Source organism: Chinchilla lanigera, unplaced genomic scaffold, assembly GCF_000276665.1.
Source record: "Chinchilla lanigera isolate Chin_1 unplaced genomic scaffold, ChiLan1.0 scaffold00024, whole genome shotgun sequence".
NCBI classification, from domain to species: domain Eukaryota; kingdom Metazoa; phylum Chordata; class Mammalia; order Rodentia; family Chinchillidae; genus Chinchilla; species Chinchilla lanigera.
The window spans coordinates 20295939-20318876 of NW_004955425.1; the positions used below are offsets into that span (position 1 = coordinate 20295939).

The window sequence follows — 22938 nt, forward strand, 5'->3', positions numbered from 1 at the left end:
TTTTTTTTTTTTTTGGTCTTTTTGAGGGTCTCGCTGTGCAGTTCAGGTTGGCCTGGAGCTTATTTTGTAGCCCAAATTTGGTCTCGAGCTTGCAACGATCCTCCTGCCTCAGCCTCCTGAGTGCTAGGATTACAGGTGTGTGCCACTATGCCCAGCCCCCTGGTTTTTCAAATTACAGTTATTCATGTTTGGTGGGTTTTTTTCGGGGGGGGGGTGGTGGTATGTGTGCAGTTATTTATAAATTTGCCTCTATAATAAACATTTGAATTCAAGGCAGAATTTTTGGATTGTAGATTTTTAGCAGTATATGGACATATATGTATGTGTATGTATATGTATATATGCATGATAGTTATTACCTTTGGATTAGCTTACTTTTACCAGGAAGGTATCCTTCTATTTGGGTGGCAGAGTATTTTTTTAAAATTTGAGATAATAAATAGGTAAAAAGTCATCTCTAATCTCCCTGTTAAACTCTTTGTGCAATGTCAGAAGAGAAAAATTTCCCTAATTATATCTTGTTGGCATTCTTCCTGACTTATTTATATGGACATATTTATATATGTGTATAGATTTCCATTTTTGCTTAGTAATAAAACAAATCATACACACTGGTCACGGACTTTTCATCACTTACGTTATGGACCATCCTCCACGTGAGCGTATCTTGATCTCCTTCATTCTTTCTGATGGCTGCATGTCCCACTACTAAGAATGTACCGTATTTGTACAACCGGTTCCCTATTGATGGATGTGCGGTTGTGCTGAATATTTTGCTAGCATTATGATGGGTTAGAGCCTATAATGAATGGTAAGGAAGTTAAGTAGATGACAGCACTACTCCTTTATTTTTATTTTTATTTATTTATTTTTTTTTAGCACTACTCCTTTAATGGAAAAAGTAGAGAAAGAACTTCCTTTGCCGTAGTCACTAGATGAAATTGAATAAAAACACTGTCAAAAGTTGGGAGGATCAAAATTGATACTTTCTCTCTGATCTTTTTGCCATGTGTATATCTGAATTCTTTGTTTTTAAAGAAGAAACAGCATTGAAGCATTATTTGGGGGGAAAAACACACACACAAAATCCAGCAACTCAGCATTCATGAGCAACTCTGTACTATACGAGTATGTGCCTGTGCAGTGGAAGGAAAACAATTTTGGTAAGGAATTAAAACTTCAGCTTTAAACTTCCGACAGGTTGATATTTATAATGAATGATGAATTGAAAAAAAAATCTGTGTTGACAGAGCTTTTTTAATTAAAAAAGTCACCCTATCTTTGATATTTGTAATATGTTTGTTTACCCCTTTTCCTTAAAGAAAACTTTGAATTTGCAGCCAACAAAAATTAGATACTGAAGGTGTATATTACTTCTCACTTATATTAAAGTATCTATTAACATTTATCAGACATGTTTATGGGTCGGCTTTACCCTTTTCTTCAAGGGACCAAGTTCACTAATTGCTGAGTTTTATGTATTACAGCAACATTCCTTTTTCTAGGTGTGTGTTGCATCCGTCTAGATGATTTGAAATGCTAACATATTTTGTTTCTAAAACTGATATATGGGGGATTATCATTGGTTGCTTTTTGTTAAGCCTAAGCAGGATGGATGTTTGTTATACTTACTACATAAATCGATTTTTGTTTTCTGCCTTTTGCATTATGTAGGAAATATATCCTGGACAGTTCCAGCCGTCTCTCTGTCATCAATTCATAGCCTTATCCGATAAGGAAGGAAAACTACTTCGCAACTATACTCAGAATATAGATACCTTGGAACAAGTTGCAGGAATCCAAAGGATAATTCAATGTCATGGTTAGTAAACTTCAAAATGGCTTTCTGTAATTTAGTTTTATAGGAAAAAGCAGGATTAGAAAGCAAGCTGCCAGGTAGGTGCAGTAGCACACAACTGTAATTCCAGCACTCGGGACACTGAGGCAGGAGGTCTGCTGAGAATTCAAGACCAGCCTGGACTACATAGTGAGTTTGAGGCCAACTTGGAATACATAGCAAGACCCTGTCTTTAAAAAAAAAAAAGGCTACAATACAGTAATGAGAGCGTAAACATCACTAAATCATGTTATCTTCTTACATGTAGATAAGAACAGTAGGATATAAAAATAATTAAACCAGAAGCACTGGCCTTGATACTTCATTGTACACAGTATCAGATATTCAACTTAATATACTTTTGATTTCAAAAGATCTTGCTGTTGGGCTAGGGATTTAGCTCAGCAGCCCAGTGCCTGCCTGGCAAGCGTGAGGTCATGAGTTCAATTCCCGGTACCAGAAAAAAACAAAACAAAACAAAAATCTTGCTGTTGCATACCATGAATATTCTTCTAAATAATTACGCCAAGTGTGGTGGCACACATCTGTAATCCTAGCACTTGGGAGGCTGATGCAGGAGGATCACTGAGAGTTCAAGGCCAACCTGAACTACATAGAGAGATCCTGTCTCAAAACAGAAAAAACAAAAAACAGAAACAGGCTGGGATATAGCTCAGCAGCACAGCGCCTGCCTGGGAAACGCATGGTCCTGAGTTCGATTCTTAGTACTCCCCTCAAAAAATTATGTAATGATTCAGTAATTTAGCCAGGCATGGTGGCTTGCTCACACTTGTAACCCCAGCATTTGGGAGGCTGAGGCAGTAGTATCTGCAAGTTTTGAGGTCAGCCTGAACTATAAAGTGAGACTCTGTCTCAAAACAAAACAAAAAAATTCAGTAATGCAGATTTTCAGCCTAAAGTACGTGCTAGCCATTTTCTTGCATATCTGTAAATTGTTTTTAAGATAAGGTAACAGGTACCACCTGTGAGCTAAGGTAACAGTTGGGACCTTCCACCTGTATTTTTTGGCTCTGGAGGAGATACTTTATTGAAAAGAGTAGCTTTCTTTTGGTACCAGGAATTGAACTCTGGACCTTGCACTTGCCAAGCAGGCGTGAAAAGAGTAGCTTTTTTACACCACAATATTACATCTCACAGTTGAGGGTTGGAATCTCTGTGTATACATGTACTTAAGTTCTGTATCCTCTTAAATTTTCCTGTAGAGTCTTCTAAAATCAAAGTACTCTCTAGCTGTCTGGTGTCAGACTTTATAGCTCTAGTGTTAGGTTCAGGAAACAACACTCCTTTTAATAAAGCACACTTATGTTGGCTGTTTTCAGGTTCCTTTGCGACAGCGTCCTGCCTAATTTGTAAATACAAGGTTGACTGTGAAGCGGTGCGAGGAGACATTTTCAATCAGGTAACGGATCGTGTGCATTGTAGGAAATCGTGAGCCCCTCTGATCTGGTTTTTCTTTTGCCTTCACCTGACCCACTCAAGTATTTATGTGATACGGAAAGATCCAGGAAGAAAGTGTTAAGTGTTGGGAATTCTAGTGAACTATAAGAAGCTTTTGATATCTTAAGAAAATACTCCCCCATAATCTCTTGAAATCATGACATTGGCTCCTTAGGATCAAAGCCTAAAATAAAAAGCCATGTCACAAGTGAGATGTTGCAGTAGTTTTTTCCTTCCTTTCTCTTTTAGTATCTGTCATTTGGAATCTTAAATTAGTTGTAGTAATCCTTCAAAACATGTTTTCCATGATGGTAAAAGTATTTCATCCATGTTGTCAAAAACTGCAGGAAAGTATAGCAGAAAATAAAACTCACTTAGAAATAAATACCCTCTTGTGCTTAGCTGCATAGTTAACCATGTGTAACTGGTTTCGTCTGTTTTAATTCTGAAATGCACCCCTAGGAAGTCTGGGCACGTGTGCGACTTCTAACTCGGGCCTTCCCTTCCCTTCCTGACCTCACCCACAATGTGGGACCCGCAGGTGGTCCCTCGGTGTCCCCGGTGCCCCCCAGATGAGCCACTTGCTATCATGAAGCCAGAGATTGTCTTTTTCGGTGAAAATTTACCGGAGCAGTTTCACAGAGCCATGAAGTATGACAAAGACGAAGTTGACCTCCTCATCGTCATTGGGTCTTCCCTGAAAGTGAGACCAGTAGCACTAATTCCAAGTAAGCTGCTGACGGCTCCGGGGGGCTCGGTGTGTGGTGCTGTGAGTTGTGGATCTACTCAGGACTCCAGCGACCTTGCTCTTTGCTGTTTAACAGAGCAGCGAGGAGCTAAGCCTCAGGTTTTAGATGGTGGTCTTGTTCACACACATTGGCCAAAGTGAGGCTTGGGTGCAGGGGTCGGTGGCTGTCAAGACAAGTAATGTTGAACTTGATCTCTAGTTCATAAGAGAAATCAACATGCAGGGAAGCAGCTAAGTCTATGTGACAGTGGTTAATTTACATAAACTCATGGAACTGCTCCTTACACTGCCAGCCTTTTTTTTCTTACTCTTTTTGCACTGCTGGGGATTGAACCAGGACTTCATGTGCTCTCTTCCAGTGAGCTACAACCCAGCCCATTTTGAGACAGCTTCTCAGTAAATCCCCAGGCTAGCCTCGGATTTGTAGTTGTCCTGCTTCAGCATCTCAAGTGTTGGAGATTACAGACTTGCATCACCACACCTGGCTACGTAGTTTCAGTCTTTTAATATGATTTGTTAATCTTTGGAATTTAATTGATGTCACGCATATTAAATATAGCTTGTTAGAAGCATAATACACTCATGTGAGATAGAATTTGGGGACTCAAGATGACGAGTTCTTTCTTGTAACACAACCATGCCATGTCATAGGACTGGTGTGTAGATCTAGCTTACACAAACACAAGCATGTTTTTGTTGTATAGAAATGTTTTGTTTGGGAAAATCTCTTTATCTTGATTTATCAAGAGGAGACAGTATCAGACCCCTGACCAGAGCATTAAATCCTGATCCCAGTACCACTAAACAAATCAAACCAAACCCTACCTCAGCAGTCACTGGTAGCCAGAGAAAACCTCACTCATAAACTAGTACACCACCACACAGAAAGCTTCTAAGAGGAGAAAAAAGACTAGTACAGTGGCACATACCTGTACTGGTGCCACTGAAGGTTGAGGCAGGAAATTCTATTAAAGTAAAATACTTTAACTGGGAAGTGCGAGGCCCTGAGTTAGATTCCTGGTACTGGAAAACGAAACAAAACAAACAAAAAAAAAACCTGTGTATGCAAACATTTTGTATGTAGGTACCTTTCAGTTTTCTTTTTTGTGGTGCTAGGGATTGAACCTAGGGCTTTGTGTGTGCTAAGAGGCATTTTACTACTCAGCTTGATTCTTTTTCGAGATGGGGTCTTGCTGGTTGCTCAGGCTGGTCTTGAACTCCTAGCCTCAAGCAGTCCTCCTGCCTCAGCCTTCCAGTGGCACCAGTATAGGTATATGCTGCTGTGCCTGTCTCTTTTCCCTCTTCGAAGCTTTCTGTGTGGTGCTGTACTAGTTTACTGGTTGAGGGGTGAAGATAACAGAGAAAACGTGAAGTGAACTTACGAGAGTATACATTTGTATGACCGTTCACCTTTCTGTCGGTACCTATTTCAGTAGAATAGTAACTTGACGCTGTGCACCAGGCTCTCCTAAGCATCTGAACATGAACTCCTGAACTTGTTTAAACTTCCCCTCACTGTGGGAAAGAAACGTCATTGGCCTCGGTCTACACAAAGGGAGCTTGAGGGTCAGAGTGCAAAGTGAAAACCTTGTTCAAAGCTAACCAGGTGACGAGCACAGCCAGAGCTGCGCAGCTGGTGGCTTTGACAAGCTTTGGCGGCTTGGCCAGCATCCGTGGAGGTTTCTTTTTTGGCAACTGGAAGTCAGGTCTATGTTTTTTATGCATGGCGCATTTGTTGTGGATTTTTTTCTTTGGAGACAGGGTCTCACTATGCAGTTCAGACTGGCCTTGAACTTACTTCGTAGCCCAGGCTGGCCTCGAGCTCCGCTCTTCTGCCTTGGCCTCCTCAGTGCTGGGATTACAGGCGTGCGCCGCCGCGCCTGGCTCTTGATTGTGGTTTTATTAGCTTTCTCCCACTCCCATTCTCTGACTTACTTGGTTTTCCCTTTTTTCTAGGTTCCATACCCCATGAAGTGCCTCAGATATTGATTAATCGGGAGCCTCTGCCTCATCTGCATTTTGATGTAGAACTTCTTGGAGACTGTGATGTCATAATTAATGAGTTGTGTCACAGGTTAGGTGGTGAATATGCCAAACTTTGTTGCAACCCTGTAAAGCTTTCAGAAATTACTGAGAAACCTCCGCGAACACAGAAAGAGTTGGTTCACTTGTCAGAGTTCCCACCAACACCACTGCATATCTCAGAAGACTCCAGCTCCCCAGAAAGAGCGTCACCGGATTCTTCAGTGGTTGCCACTCTTCTGGAGCAGGCAGCTAAGAGCAGCGCGGATGGTGTGGACGCGTCTGAATCAAAAGACTATGCAGAAGAAAAGCCGCAGGAAGTACAGACTTCTACTAGACGTGCTGAGAGTGTTAGTGTGGAAAGTCCAGATTTGAAGGACACTGGTTCCAATACTGCAGAGAAAAGTGGAAGAACTTCAGTTGCTGAAACAGTGAGAAAGTGCTGGCCCAACAGACTTGCAAAGGAGCAGATTAGTAAACGGCTTGACGGTAAGAAATGCTGTTGGACCACTTTAAAAAGTGTGATCGTTGTAACAAAGTAGTTTCAAGAAATTAGCAGTTTGAGCTTAAGTTGGTGGCAATGTTTTTTTAATGGGGCTGAGGATGGAACCCAGGGCTTAGTGTACATTAGGCAGAGCTCTCTGCCACTGAGCTGTACCCCCAGACCTGACTTGGGTAGTGGGGAGCTGAAGTGCACCCTTCAAGTATTTCCTAAGGGATGGGAAGATGAGATTAAATCGAGTGCCTTTAGAGTCAATGCTCTGCCATGTCTGTAGCTGCAGAAATGATGACTAAGACTCAGGTGCAGGTGCTTACTTTAGATCAGCTGTTTTATATGCATCTGGTGTAATTACATGTATGTATGTATGTATGTATTTTGAGAGACAGGATCTTGCTTATGCCTTGAACTCACTATGTAGCTAGCCCAGGCTGGCCTTAAACTCTATGCATCTGATTTTAATCTCATGAGGTAGAAACTACTACTACTTTGGTCTAGGTGGATAAACAGGACCGTAGAAGTGAAGTACCCCATGCAAGGTAACAGCTAGAAAAGCCAGGTTATATTTCAGGCCTATTTGTCCTGAGGCTGCTCTTAAACCCTGTGCCATGCTGTGTACGATCTACAAAACATAGGTTCTTCAGTAAATACCAGGAGTAGCATCTACCTGGTTTTGACACATGCAAAGTGTTTATCCATTAGTATTAATTAACCTAAGTGAAATAAACTTTTTAGAAATTAATGTTTAGTTCAAAGTAGTGCTGTGGAGGAAATCTCAACTTATCCTTCTTTACACTAGGTCTGAGAGTTTTATACAATTTAGAATACTGTCTCATACCATACTTGGTGGACACTATCAAATCTTAGTGTTCCAGTCACTTGCTGTAAGTGAATTGTAGTTCAGCTGAATAAGTCTGTAGGCTTTCTCTCTACAGCAAGGCACTACACTGAGTTCTGGAGAAAAAATGAAATCTACTCATGTTTGTGAATTGTAAAAGGGGGTGATAAATATTCATTAATACTTCACTACAACAAAGTGCTTGATTATTTTGAACACACCCCCAAAAGCTTGGTTCCTGTGGTGCTAGGGATCCAGCGTGTGTACTAGGCAACTTGCATATGCAGCCCCACCCCCGAGCCTAACTTTTTAAGCATTAGGGACTTAAAAATAAGGGAATTCTTCCCAGAGGAAACAAAACAAAAGGACTGCTTAGGTTTGCAAATGTGGCAAGACAAAAGACAAACTGCTGACAGGCAGTGTAACTCCCTGTCACATACAGCTGCCTGTGCACCGTCAGCCTTCTGTACCAGGAATCTCCTTGATCATCTCTGACAGATTCATCACATAGACCACCCGCCCTCCAGAAAGCAGAGTAACCCTGGCAGGGGCTGGGGATTTAGCTCAGTGGCACAGCGCCTGCCTGGCAAGCGCCAGGTCGTGACTTGATTCCCAATACCGGAAAACAAACAAACAAACAAACAAAAGAGAAAGTAACCCTGGAGCGGTCTCTCTCATGTTACAATGCTGAGTTTTACCCTTCCAAAGGTAACAGCTTTGGAAGTGAACCTGCACAGTCTCAGCTCCATCTTGGGCTAAGTTTTTAATCGGTTTTCTAATCTGCAAAGAGAATAAACCAGTGTGTACACTACACAATTGTAAGAATTTTAAAAAGGAAATGGAAGCATGAATTAAATAAACTTTAGCTTGATGGTTACCAAGTAGAGACAAAAACATAGAAAGGTATTGAGTACCTGTGCTGAGAAATGGATTATTTAGCTCTTACTTTAGGGCAATCAGGGCGGACAGTAACAGTTTTAGAAGTACAGACCCAAGGGGCTGGGGGTTTAGCTCAGCGGCAAAAGCGCCTGCCTGGCAAGCGCAAGGTCGTGAGTTCGGTTCCCGGTACCGGAGAAAAACCAAAAAAAAAAAAAAAAAAAAAAAAAAAGTACAGACCCAAGCTACAGAAACAAAAGTACACAGGGGCAAGAGACCCTGTGCCGAGGTCTCTTGAAAGAGGAGCAAACCAAGGCTGTTAGAGATGCAGGGTGAGATTCTGCTGGTGCTAATACCATGCCATTCCCCCTCATCCCTCTTAAAATAGGGTCTCACTATGTAGCGTGGGCTGGCCTCAGACTCAGAGCAGTCCACCTGCCTCAGCCTCTCAGTGCTGGGATTACAGGTTTGCACCACCATGCCCTTCTTAATACCAGTATTTTAGAAAACTGAACACTGTTTTCAAACTTGTGCCAGTTTTGTGGATTCAGGGCTGAGCTATCACATATGAGGCTGAAGTCAGATAGCCACTTCACAGAGAAACTTGGTTTCTGTAGTGATACTGTATGTGCCAATGTGGTGATTGTGTGGGATATGCACAAAGGTAGAACACTTCTCAATGAAGTTTTAGAATTGTGAATTGTGAACTTCCTTTTTAGCTAAAAAAAAAGGGGGTGCAACCAATTTTACTAAGGTGGGATTGAAGGTTATGCTGCAGACTTTATTAGTATTCATGGGTTCAAAGTGATACTTTTTTTTTTCTTTTGAGATAGACCAGGTCTCACTGCGTAATTCCGGCTGGCCTTGAACTCACTATGTAGCCCATGCTGGCCTCGAACTCGTAGTGATCCTCCTGCCTGCCTCCTGAGTGCTGGGATTACAGGCATGTGCCGCCATGCCCAGCTAAAAAGGTGCTAAAGTAGGAAAACACGTGGAGAAATGTGGAATGAGTTGTTAAATGCCAGGGGTGGTGGTGCACACCTATAATCCTAGCACTAGGAGGCTGAGGTAGAACTTGCTGCAAGTTCAAGGCCAGCCTGAACCACAGAGCAAGATTGTACCTCAAAAAGTTAAAATGTTAATTTGAAAGTGGTTTCTTTCCAGTGTGTGCAAAGCTAATTAGTGGCGGAACTAAGATTGGCACCTGGACTACCCCAGCTGTTTTTTTAAAAGGCCACTAGTAGTGTTCTCTAGTGATATTCACAAGGCAGAGCTGGGGCAGGTACTTAACTCCAGAGGGTCCAGTCACAGTTCAGTCTGACAAAGGAGAAAGTAATATTTCTCTTACTACTGTATTTCAGGAAATCAGTATCTGTTTTTACCACCGAATCGTTACATTTTCCATGGCGCCGAGGTGTATTCAGACTCTGAAGACGACGTGTTATCTTCCAGTTCTTGTGGCAGCAACAGTGATAGTGGCACGTGCCAGAGTCCCAGCTTGGAAGAACCCCTGGAGGATGAAAGTGAGATTGAAGAGTTCTACAACGGCTTGGAAGACGATCCCGAGGTTCCGGAGATTGCGGGGGGAACTGGATTTGGGGCTGATGGAGGTGATCATGAGGCAGTTAATGACACTATCTCCACGAAACAGGAAGTAACAGACATGAACTGTCCATCAAACAAATCATAATGTAATGTCCAGGTACAAGAATTGTTCCACCAGCATTAGGAACTTTAGCATGTCAAAATGAATGTTTACTTGTGAACTCCATAGAGTAAGGATACCAGAAAGGTGTGATATTTATAGACTGGTAAAATACCTTTTTTTCATGGATAGTTTTTTAACTTCCATTATTTCTGTATTTGTATACTCAACACTAACTTTTTTTTAAAGAAAGGTACTAAGTATCTTTAATCAGCTGTTGGTCAGGATTTTGATTTTCTTTAAAGGCTAACTGTATTACCCATATGTATATATGATTTTGTTCTTGCTTAGTGAGTTTCAACATTTTAAAGTTATCAAAAAGCCATTGGAATGTTAAATTAATGTAAAGGGAACAGCTTATCTAGACCAAAGAATGGTATTTTCACTTTTCTTTGTTAACTTTGAAGGTCTGAAGTCCTCAAAATCTCTGTTCTGCTGAACTTTTGATTCTGTAGCACAATTACCTATTTTTAAACACTGGCATTTTCCAGAAAACCTCGTGGCAGCTAGCTGTTTACAGTCACAGCCGATGGCACGCAGCGTGAGGGAGGGAGTCAGCAGTGTCTGGGAGCGCACGGTCATCTTTTCTAGAGTGGGACTTGGTGCTAAGAGCTTCAAGAGCGCTGTGTGTGTCGCTCAGGTGAAGAGGGTCTTTGTGCTTCCTGCAGACAACAGTAGTTAATGTCTCTATCGGCTCCTAAAGCTAACCTGAAAGATCAACGCTTTGGAAATGTTTCAGTTGCTTTAGAAACAATAGTGCCTGCCTGTACCCCCTTAGTTTTGAAATATTTGCCATTGTTTACCTATCACTGTGGTAGAGCTTGCATTGGTCCTTTCCCACAAGTATTAAACTGCCAAGATGTGAATATGCAAATCCTTTCTGAGTCTGTAATAATGGTCCTGTTAGTGGGGAGTGTGTAATATTTTGGACTGCTGTTTTTCCATAAGTGGAGAGCAACAGACCCCTGATTACAGTTCCAAAGTAAAAAGATATTAATTATTACTCAGCCAGAAAGTACACGTCTCCTGATGGGAGGATTTGGTGTAATGAATACCAAACTGTTAGCCTAGTATTATGGAGAGGAACGTGATGTAACCTGTAATAGCAGAATAGTTAATGAAGCTAGTTCTTACAATGTACCTTTATTTAAAAGCTTAGCCTGCCTTAAAACTAGCGATCAATTTTCTCAACTGCAGAAGCTTCTAGCATTTCAAAAAAAGTTCATACTTTGTAAAATTGCACAGTAAACATTTATTTTCCAAGCTTTTTTTTTTTTTTAACATTACCTCCCAAATTATAAAGTATTCCTGTGTTGGTTTAGTATTTATTACAATAAAAAGGGTTTGAAATATAGCTGTTCTTTATGCATACAATGTCCAGCTAGACCGTGACTGCCCACAGAGAACACTGTTCCGAAGGCCGATTCTCTGCCTAGGGGAGGCTCCATGTGAATCCACGGGCACACTGAAGAACGCAGCGTCCTGTCTCCATTGCATGATCGTCTGTGCGATAGATGATATTTTACATTGAAAAGTTCGTTTTAAATTATTTTTACAGTGAAGACTGTTTTCAGCTCTTTTTATATTGTACATAGTCTTTTATGTAATCTACTGGCATATGTTTTGTAGACTGTTTAATGACTGGATATCTTCCTCCAACTTTTGAAATACAGAACCAGTGTTTTATACTTGTACACTGTTTTCAAGTCTATTAAAATTGTCATTTGACTTTTTTCTGGTAACTTACATTGATTAAGTTAAGCAGAACACACACAACTGTGAGGGCTGTAAGAGCTTCGTCCTCCTCATACATTTCTTCAGCTTGTAACAGTCTATAACCAGCAGTGCTTGCAGACATTGTCGTGCTGGCTGTAACAAATGGCACAGCACCAGATGTTTCAAACATTAGTACTTCCACTGTTGAGGCTGGAGGGAAATGCGGGGGAAGGCGCGGGCTGCTCAAGGCCTCCAGAAGGCCAGGTTAAGCTGAGTGCAGCGGTGCATGGTGGTAACGCCGGTTTAGCTGAGAATCTGAGTTAGACTACAAACATATGCTGACTCTGCCTTCCGCTACTATCAACTTTTTGAGGCTGACTAGAGAACTTGGTCTTCAAATGTGTATTTGATGAGCACAGTCTTGATAGCAGTGTCCTCCCACATTACCTACAAAAATCTTACACAATACAGTGGTACCTTGGTTCACAAACTTAATTCACTGTATGGATTTGGGGAAGATGGCCACATGTGTAACCAGAGCCAGAGTTTGTGACTGAAACAGAAGACTTTGCAAACAGGCATACTGCGCTCGGATGTGTCCCCAAGTTAAGGAACAGTAATATTCCACAGGCACGCAAGTTGGAAGGAAGTACACAGGTGTTGGAAGTGTTGTGTACCCAGCAAAACCTCATTTTACCCATAGTCTTCTCCAACCCCTTTAGTTAGGGTAGCATCTGCTACTCACTGATGTAATAGGTTAATTTAATGTCACGATGGTTTAGGAATTTCTTAGTTTTCATAAAATAATGGTGTACCTTCACTCAACGGTACTTTTGTATTACTACCCACCTCAGCCTTCCAAATGCCGGCATCACAGGCGTGCTGCACCAGGCCTGGCTTGTTAGATAAATTTTATAGACCTACAACCTAGAGGCAGGGTAGGATGGGGAGGGCCTCTGCGTCTGGTGGATCTTTACCTAAGTGACCCACTCAGACTCAAGCTGGAAGGAATACCAGCAGACACAGGACGGAGAGCCGGCCCAGGCCTCTCCCAAACATGGCCGTCAGATGGGGACTATATTAGCTATCTGTGAACCTGCACGGCTCAGCCTCACCTCTCAGGGGTAGGGCATGCGGCAGGGCTTGTATGTAAAAGGACCGGCTGGTGTCCTAAACGCAGCAGGAGCCAAGAAGCGCGGTTCTCTGGAAAAGAACAGGCGAGGGCTCTTCGGATTTTTAACATTGCCTTTCGGAGGCTGACCTGAGAGGAGCCTCTAGTTCCATGAAATACTTCATCACGGGGCAGAGCAGGGAGGAAAGGGCAGAAGGGCCCCGAGCGTGTGCGGACAGGAAGTGCTTGCCCTCGCTCCCAAGCCTCTGGGGAAGGACTGTGCCAAGCATGCTCCCCTTCAGAACTGCTATTAAGTCAAATGCAGTCAGAAATGTGAGGGAACGACGGACTTTCGGGGACTACCACCCAGACACTGCACACAAGCAGACGTCAAATACTTTCTACTGTGGCCACCTCAGTCTGTACAACTCAGCAAGCTCAGTCTATCTACTGCTACTCTGCTTTACAAAGCACAAAAAATCTTGGGGGGCTGGGGTACCGGGGACTGAACACAAGGCCTTTGTACTGAGTTATACCCCCACTTTACTTTTTATTATATTGACTTTTTCTGAGACAGGGTCTTGCTATGTAGTTCAGGGTGGCCTTGAACTCACTGTGGAGCCCAGCCTGGCTTTGAACTGCTGATCTGCATGCCTCTGCCTCCTGAGTGCTAGGATTACAGGAGTGAGACACTGTGGTCAGCTGAGATAGTGTCTTGATAAATTGCCCAGGCTGGGCTTGAACTTGGAATTCTGCCTCAGCCCTCTGGTGCTGAGATTATAGGTATGCACCATCATGCCCAGCTAGAGACCTTTCTACTTGAAAATTCTCTAGATGGTGCTTTTCCTACCATGGATCTTGCTGTTACTACTGCTTTACTACAGTCTGCAGCAGTCTGAGGAGGAAGACTCTCACCCACATTAAGCTTTATAGGTCTGTGCTCCCAGAGAAGACGTTTTCCCGGTCAGGGAACTCTTAGTTTAGAGTGGCTACTGTTTCACAGTGAGCTTCACAGCACACGAAGGTCACTAAAGGAAAAAGCACCCCACACATAGTATGTGTTTTTTGAACAGCGACCCCTCAGGGAGTAGATGGACGCACAGGTTAGTGGTGCAATGCCACCTAAGGGAGAGCATTGTTCGAGTGCGTTCTGTGAAGGTACCTACGGCTCAGCAGCAGTATCATCACTGAAGCTAAACTACTGAGAAGTACAGACCCACAAGCCCTGACCCCAGCCCTGGCTCCACCCTCTGCTAGGTAGTCAGAGCACATACACAGCACGCCGAAGGGCCATGGTCCCACTCAGTGATACTACAAATATCTCAATGACTCAGATCAAGCTTTGATGCAAAATGAGGTATGGAAAAAATTTTTCAGGGTTTTTCTTGAAATTCAGATGTGACTGGACCTTGGTAGAACATATTTATGTGGGAATGGGAACACAATCCACCTTTCCTGAGACAGCCCCCTTCTTGATGAATTTTGAATCTTACATGAGAACCACTGACGTTTAAATATTAAACCAATAAATCTTTATTATTTAAACAGTTTTCACGGCATATTTTTATAAATTTAAAAAATAAATATTTGCACTGTAGCAGAAAGTCACATATATCCCACTGGTTCACCTTTACAATTGAATGACATGAGATAACTCAGCACCAGCACCATAAAACTGTTAAAATCTATCCTCAGAATTCAAGGGTACAGTTGTGGAGCACTACAGATCAACTCAGTATTAACCTGCAGCATCAACAGTTCTGGAAGCTGTGGTCAGTGACCGGCTCTCAGAGTAGCCAGTGTTTCAAAGTCCTTCCATCTAGAGAGTCAGTCAGCTTGCTGCTAACCTATCAGCGTCTCAGTTCAGAGAGGAAAGAACCACACGTTACTTGGTGTAATGCCTATCTGTAATTTAGCTTTGCACGGACATCATTCATTCTAGCAAAAAAAGGGCGAAACTGTTCTACCATGCTTTCTTCCTTTTTACAGAAGCTTAGATTAAGATTAAATCATTATTTTTAACCTTTAAAAGTCATCTCAGTTCAATTATAACCATGGAAACTGTACTGATAGCAGAACGTAACTGTTTTATTACAAAACTGAACATTATTTACAAGATGGAAAAATAATCAAATTACTATTCCAGGCTGAAGTTAAAAGTTTTTCACCCGGTGATTGAAAAGTAACATTTCCATGCACTCACAAGTCAGATCATTTCTGAGATACTCAAATTCATAAAGCATGTTAGTAAAACTTTAATGTGTTCACAACAGTATACTTATGAAGATGGGGAAAAAATTCATGGTTCTGTACAGTAAGTTTAGTATTAAGTTTGTTCATTTTAGTATTTTTTTGGCTTCCATGAATACTCACAGCATTGAATATTTTGCAAGAATTATAGTAACAGTACCTCTGACACTTTGCTGAATTCATCACAAGAAAAACAAATAATTTTAATGCTTTTGCACTGAACCGAACAGTTTGTAATTCCACAGTTATATTAAACTGAAGCCTTCGTTGTGGTCAATAGCCTGGATCAGTTTAGAGCGCAGAGTTTCCTTTTCTGTGTATTTTGGAAGATCGAGAAGATTGAAACAGGTGTGAGACACCGGGAGGTACTCCTCACCCCCTCCTGTCGGCTGGATAACCAGCTTCAGACTCTTCATACCGAGGATGGGAATGCGGTCGCTGCCTGTCAGAAACACTGCCGAGGAAAACATAGCTGAGCAACCAAGAGTGGCTGGCAGCACGTATTTAGTAGTTGTCGTAGCACAGCTCTATACAACATCTGCACGACCTCCAGAATTCGTAGAAAACAAGATTTCTGAGATACACTATCTGTCTATACTTCTGTAAATGTGGGATCTCAATATTGACATTTGTGGGCTGGGGATTTAGCTCAGCGGCAAAAGCGCTTGCCTGGCATGCACAAGGTCGTGAGTTCGGTTCCCGGTACCGGAGAAAAACCAAAAAAAAAAAAAAATTGACATTTGTGAGGTACTCAATAAATGTGTGATAAATGAATGGCTTGCTACTATCAAAACATTCTGTGATCTTTTAGGAGAAGCCATTTAGAACTCACTGATAACATTTAGTTTTTGATTTCTTTTTCTATTTTTGATAAATTTTTAATGGAGAGGCAAAAATCAAAGAATAATAATCTGTCATCCTTCTGATACAGGGAAGAATTTAACCAAGACCCTCAGAAAGAGATTGCCAAAAATATTCTTGGTGGGCCAGGCGTGGTGGCACATGCCTGTAATCCCAGCACTCAGGAGGCTGAGGCAGGAGGATCATTTTGAGTTCGAGACCAGCCTGGGCTACAAAGTGAGCTCAAGGCCAGCCTGAACTGCATAGTGAGAAGCTGCCTTAAAAAAAAAAATTCTTGGTAACTGTAGTTGCATCACATGGAATGTCACTGACTTATATACATAAAATTCCGACATAAAAATAAATCAAGTTTCAATCAGAATTCACATTTTAACACATGAAAAAAAAAAATTAGGTTACAAGTGAGGGAATTAAAACCTGGAAAAAAAGGTTCTATTTTTCTACAAAAACTCTCAAAGTTTTGGTGGTAAGGCAAAGAGGAAAAGACCGAACAGAAAAGAGCTATCCTCTAAAGAGATTTTTAGAAATCCTAAATATGTACAATCCTACATTATTATAACCACAATTATAGTTTATTTCATGTGTTTCTTTTTTCTTTCTTTGAGACAGGGTCTTGCTATGCAGTGCAGACTGGACTTGAACTCACTATATAGCCCAGGCTGGCCGCAAACTCATGGCAATCCTCCTGCCTCAGCCTCCTGACAGGGCGAAGATTAGGCATGCATCACCACACCTGGCTTTCGTTTGTTTCGTTTCTAAGAACCAATGCTCTTTTGGAGACAAACTGAATTTAGCCTTTCAAATAGGAACACATGTAATTAAAAAGCAGATTAGCTCTTTTAAAAATTAACTGGAAAGCCAGACATGGTGGTGCATGCCTGTAATCCCAGGACTCAGGCTGAGGCAGGAGGATCACTGGGAGTTCAAAGCCAGTCTAGGCTACATAGTGAGTTCAAGGCCAACCTTGTCTCAAAAAAAACAGAAGTGCTCAGCCAGCCACAGAAGCCTGGTCTGCAGCCCCCACCGCACAGGCCACTGAGTGGGTGGGACCAACCACCGAGTGGTCTTGAGCTGTTTCACAGACACTTCAGCAAAATGGAAATGAGGTTGATGGAAAATAAAACACTGATTTCTTCAAACAAACAAAAACAAAATCTAATCCATTAAAGTGAGTAAATCAATATTCTCTGAGAATAAATTTAAATAATTAGATTCTTGCCTCATAAAATAGGCAACTATTACTTACACTTACATCAGACATACTTACATAGAAATTGTTTTTTCTTTTCCAATGGCAGTTCATGAAATACTTCCCAAAAAATTTTTATTGTAGGATGTTCTGCCCAGTATTCTCCTTTGTATTCTGTATTCTAAAAACAACATAACCCTTTATTAGTATTAAGAGATTAATTTTGTAACTGGGCAAATAGACTTCCTCACTCCACAAACCTACAATTATAGACTGAGGAGTCTGAAATGAGTTCGACCTGTGTAATACAGCTGGTGGTCCACTTTTTTCTGGGCATTTTGTAATGTAAAGATACTAGTCTCCAAGAGAAAGAAGATAGATTATTTATACCTGTCTCACCAGAAGCGTCTCATCATTTTAAAGAACATGACAGAATATAGCTATCATCTTCCTAAGTAAGTACGTGAGTAAGGACAGAGTAAGATAATGTTAAAGCACTTTTAGGGTCTAGCATCTGTAGTTATAAAATCTTTTCCCATAGTCATGAACAGTCAAACCCACTTTCCATCTCTTTACTAAAATGACGCTGAGCGAACACTAGTAACTTCCTGTGGTGGCCCATTTCCAAGACGCCCCCCAGGACCCTCTTGTGCGTAGCACTGACAGCCGTGTGAGTGAGCCAGCGTGGAAGTGAACAACACCCTAAGCCTCTAGGTAACCGCAGCACCAGCCGGTATCTTGAGGACAACATCATCAGAGACCCCTGAGTCAAAAGTAGCTAAGCTATTCCTGAATTCCTGACCCACAGAAACTGTGTGAGATGATAAATGTTCATTGTTATTTTTAAGCTTCTCTGTTCTGGGATAAATCACAGAAAGGGCACTGATACATTATCCACGAACATTAGTACAGTGCTAAGGGAGAAGGGATAGAGAGGCAAGAAGGTGTACTTCATACTGTGCTCTCAACATCCAGCTACATTTGCTTTCACTACATTTCCTTTTTCTGAGGCAAGGCCTCACTATGTTGCTTGTCCAGGTGGCCTTGAACTCTCCAAGGGTTACAGGTGTGCCCTAGCACGGCCAGTTCTGTCTGTAACTTTCCACTATGGCTCTGGTTCTCTTTCTGGTACCAGGAATTGTACTCTCGACCTTACACCAGGCAGGTGCTGTGCTGCTGAGCTGTATCCCCTGCCGGACTTTGAGTTCTTAAAGATCCTCCTCACATCAGGACGACTCCCTGATGCTAACTCCCTGTGTGTTTGTTATTACCGTCCTGCTGCCATCGTGGCAGTGACCGAGGCTCAATCTTATGTTAACTACTGTCTCCCTAATCTTTACGCGGGGGCTCAACAGAAGATCAATTTGCATTTGATAACTGGGCTTTCCTTACTCATCCCTGTATCTCCTTATCCGCAGCTACGATTACCTCAGTCATCCAACTCTCAAGAACTCAGGTCTGTAACATTTTTGCGGTCCTTGTACTCATGTTTGGAGAAAATGGCCTGATTTCCAGCAGTAAGTGTTAACTTGTTTGAATTTAGTGGGGAATGAAAGGTACATGATTGAAGATCTTTTTCTTTTACATTTCTAAGTAGATTGAGGGCAATGTCTAATAGAACAGTTAAAGCCACAAATCAATCACTGAAATTATACTCAATCAGGTATTTAATAAAAAAATTAAAGTACCCTAAAGCACACTAAGGTATACTGACACACTGGAAATACACCCCAAGCATCTCGAGTGGAACACTTGCGGGGTAGGTGTGCGTTCCACAGGGAATAAAGCCCCAAACCCTGCCTCACAGCACAGGTAAAGACAAAAAATCCAACAGGGAAGGGAGGGAGGGGTGTGCATGTGCGGGTGTGTATGAGTGTAGGGATAGGGTTTGCAATTTTAGGTTAGTTATCCAGGAGCCTTCGAAAAGGTATAAAAGCAAGGACCTTCTGGGATTATCAAGGTGAAGGGAATCCAGGCACAGGGAAAAGGACCGCACTGGCCTCACATGGAGTGAGCCAGGGTGGCTCCAGGCTGCACAGGCTGAAGCAGAGTGAGAGGAACAAAGATGGACCCGGGACCCAGGACCCGGGACCCACTGTATGTGACTTCACGGGTAATGAAACTACAGCACTCTCATTCTGCGCCAGTCAGAGGAAGGATCCATTTCCAGTGAGGGAACCTTCAAGTCTGTCTACACGTTTCACTCGTGACCTGGTCAGTTCAATACGCCTGCCCACCAGCTCTGCATGCGCCATCCTGTCTGACCTGTTTCCCAGATTCTGAAGCTTCCCTCTGCACTGTTTTTCGTTGGGTAACAGGAGGGACAGGAGAAGCTTAACCATTTTCTTTCTCTTTGGCAGTGCAGGGAACTGAACCCAGGGCCTTCACACTAAGCTACATTCCCTGCCCTTTTACAATTTTTTGTATTTTGAAACAAGGTCTCGCGAAGTTGCCCAGGCGGGGCTTGAATCTGCACTCTTCCTGCCACAGCTTTGCCTGGTGCTGGGATTACTGACTGTCCCTCTGCTTGCTTTTTGTTTTTTTCCTATACAGAGGCTTGAACTCAGCAGCTTCACACTGAGCTACACCTCAGGCCCTTTTCATTTTTCATTCGAAGTCACAGCATCCAGGCTGGGCCTGAATCTGTGACCTTCTTCCCTCAGCTTTCCTGTGTACCAGGCTTAACCCAACGACTCCTTAAGGGACTCAAGGGGTTTCGCCACCTTTAGGCTACCCATACTTCACTGCCATTAAAACAGTTAGCACAGAACACCAACTCCCTAGCCTCCCGAGACTCCAGGGTGCAGGGTGCACGATGGGTTGTCTCCTGGCAACCATGCGCCTCTGGAGCAGTAGTGGCTAACTATGGCTCGTGGGCCACAGTGGGTTGTTTGTGTCATTGAAATCTCTGCAAGGTTCACCATCACCAGCAAGGCTCAGAGTCTATTTTCTCTCACCTAAGTCACTCATCAAACTTTCCATCAAGCTAATTTTTTCTAGTTTACTATGTGTATGTTTTTTGATATTTTAATTTTTTCCCCTGTCTTTTTGAGACAGGTTCTTACTATGCAGTTCAGGCTAGCCTTAAACTTGGAGCAACCTTCCTGCCTCAGCCTCCCGAGTGTATGGATTACAGACATGCACTACCATGCCCAGCCTATTTTGAATTTCTTTACTGTTATTTTACTGAGATTTGGAGAGGAAACACAGATAAATGTGTGTTGAATTTAAAATCTTAATTTTTTTCTTTGAATCCTGGTCTTGCCAGGAAGTTCAGGCTGGCCTTGAGTTCACTTTGTAGCCCACAGCTCAAACTCACAGCAATCCTGCCTCAGCCTCCCAAGTGCTGGGATTACAGGCCAGCTCCTAATTATTTCTTAAAATTTAAATTCTATTCCTTAAATTTATGCACATTAAACACTGACTTCCTTTGGAGCGTGTACAGTTCTCTGAGCTTTGAGCCTGTCTCCGAACCATGTAGCCACTAGCAGCACTCAGGGCTGGAGTCTCACCCTCCAGTCAGCCCCCTGGTCTCTGACTGGCTGCCCTGGCTCTGCCACGTGCACAGAACCGCACAGCACGACCCTGGGAGATCGGGCTTCCTTCCCTCTGCACGAAGCACACCAGACGCACACAGGTCAACAGGGGAGTCCTTGTAATGCTCAATACTGTTCTACAGAAAGAGTGTATCAGGGTTGCTGATCCACTATCCAAGTTTTGGCTCTTTTTGGTGTGTACTAGGACTGAACCGAGGGAACACTGAGCCTTTTTCCTTTGGAGATAGGGTCCTCCTGTGCCACCTCCCAGTGAGCTAGGGCTCTGGGCATGCGCCACGACGGCCTAACATCAGAGCCATTTTTGAGCAAGCAGTTCCGCGGCATCAAGTCCATTCGCCTTGTGTGTAACCACTACCAACATCCACATGAGAACTCTAGTGACCCTGAAACTCGTACCCACGCACACGTCCTCCCGCACACATTTCTGTGTGAAGATCACACTTGGTAACAGCACTGCCAGGTCATGCAACTACTCACGAGAAACTCAAACCACAAAAGCCCTAGGATGCTAGCACAGGAAAACGGACAGGTTAGCCTAATCCTGGCTTCTTACCAAATGCTCATCTAATGAAATGCTTACAAACTACTTGGATAGACAAGAAAAGCTTAAAAATTCCTAATCTCCCCCGCTGCAGACTGGCTGTGGCATTAGTAATGAAGATCATGAGCATTATTTTTCTCCTAGAAACTAATTACAGAAAAAAGGGACTACGGACCTTTTCAGAGTGGCGTTCCTAGGCCTGGGGCAGATACACCCCCCGCCCCGCACAAGCTAGCTCAGCGCCCTGCAGGAGGGAGGCGGAGCTTCCCACACAGCCAGCCGGCCAAGTCCATAAAATCGGAAGCAGCACGGAAACAGGTAAGACTGTGCGCACGGGCAGCCCGGGCCCTCGACGGCATCACACATGCTCTTACCTTCTCCAGCTCCTTCCAATCGTAGTTCGTATTCCCAATCACCATAGCTTGCAGCTCATTGGGCTGGAAGAGCAGAAGGACTTTTCCTCCGCAGACTTTATGAAAACCTGCGTGGAACGCGTCAAACAGGGAAGCCACGGACCTATTGAACACGTAGTCCACGTAGGCATCCACGAACTCCTGCCTGGAGGAGGAGGAGGAGAAGGCGAGGGCGGCTGGAGGGCGGCCGTCCCGGGGAGCCCGCTGCGCCTCCCACTCGCAGAGGCACCCTCGGGGTGCGCGGCCCGCCCGGGTCTGGGGAGGACCACAAGCCAGGCGGGCCCCCAACAGCCGCCGCTTCCTGGGGCCACGCCCCGCGCGGGCGAAGGCGCACCTGGCCGAGCGGCCCTCAGCCCTGGGCTTGGAGCCCTGAGGAGCCCTCGGAACCCCTCCGGGGTGCACAGCGCGGCTCAGGAGAATCGCCAGCAGCCTGCGCGGCCTCTCCCGCAGGGCGCGCACGCACGCACTCCCGCCTCCCCCGCCTTCCCCGCCTCCCGCACACAGAGAAGCCCCCAGCTCGGGCTCAGGGCGGGGCTCTGTCCAGCTCGCTCTGCTCCGCGGCTGCAGACACGTTTACGGGACAATCTGGTCAGACAAGAGGGGCAGCTACTGCAAGACTTCAGTGCTTTTTGCCCTTGTCTTCCAAGTAATAAATTACGATTATAAATGGGAATCAGGTACGTTTGATCGTCTGCAGACAACCTTCGATCCAGTTATACCGAAATCCCAAACGGAACTTAAGAGGGGTTACATGGTCACAGGCGGCCACTGTAATGTAAAATCAGTGAGCCTGTGGGAACCAACAGCATGTGCTACTAGGTTCAGACCCGAAAAGGCCAAGCTTGAAATACAGAACTTTACAATTCATCCCATTAGGAAGTTAAATTACTCTATACTTTCAAGCACAAATGGCCACATCTTCTGTGTGCAATTTATTTCTTGTCAAAAATTTTAAAAACACTTCCCAGCTAGACAGTCTGTATGAAACATATTTTCAGGAATTAACAACTAGTACAAAATTATTTTTAAAAAGAGGAAAAAATTCTAATCATATACCAGGCACAGTGGCACATACCTGTCATCTCAGATACTCAGGAGGCTGAGGCAGGAGGATGGAAAATTCAGGGCTAACCTGGGCAACTTAGAGAGATCCTGCCTCAAAAAGTAAAAAGGGCTGGGATGTAGCACAATAGTGCAGCATGTGCCTAGCACATGTGAGGCCCTCAGTTCAAGCCATAGCACACATACAATAAAATAAAAAATCCAAAATCATAGCCAGCTTTTTAAAAACCACATTTTTTTTTTTTTTTTTTTTTT

The 22938-nt window shown here is 43.4% G+C and overlaps 2 protein-coding genes across 8 annotated transcripts in view; one reads left to right on the forward strand and one right to left on the reverse strand.

Moving 5' to 3' along the window:
- The window catches only part of Sirt1 (sirtuin 1), a gene marked incomplete at its 5' end in the record, with an annotated part of 26939 nt that extends 15214 nt beyond the window's left edge, over nt 1-11725 (forward strand). The window contains 5 exon segments of the mRNA XM_013514840.1: nt 1675-1822; nt 3178-3257; nt 3837-4023; nt 6000-6554; nt 9640-11725. Coding sequence (XP_013370294.1) covers nt 1675-1822; nt 3178-3257; nt 3837-4023; nt 6000-6554; nt 9640-9968 — 1299 coding nt within the window.
- A 2600-nt stretch (nt 11726-14325) lies between these two features.
- Herc4 (HECT and RLD domain containing E3 ubiquitin protein ligase 4) overlaps nt 14326-22938 on the reverse strand; it is a 107891-nt gene continuing 99278 nt past the window's right edge. For 6 of the 7 annotated variants that reach the window (XM_013514842.1, XM_013514844.1, XM_013514841.1 and 3 more), the window contains 3 exons: nt 21583-21766; nt 17189-17291; nt 14326-15514 (listed from right to left, as the gene is read on the reverse strand). In XM_013514842.1, the coding sequence (XP_013370296.1) occupies nt 15306-15514; nt 17189-17291; nt 21583-21766 (496 nt within the window). In that variant the 3' untranslated portion in view covers nt 14326-15305. The other variant, XM_013514847.1, reaches the window with a different exon arrangement.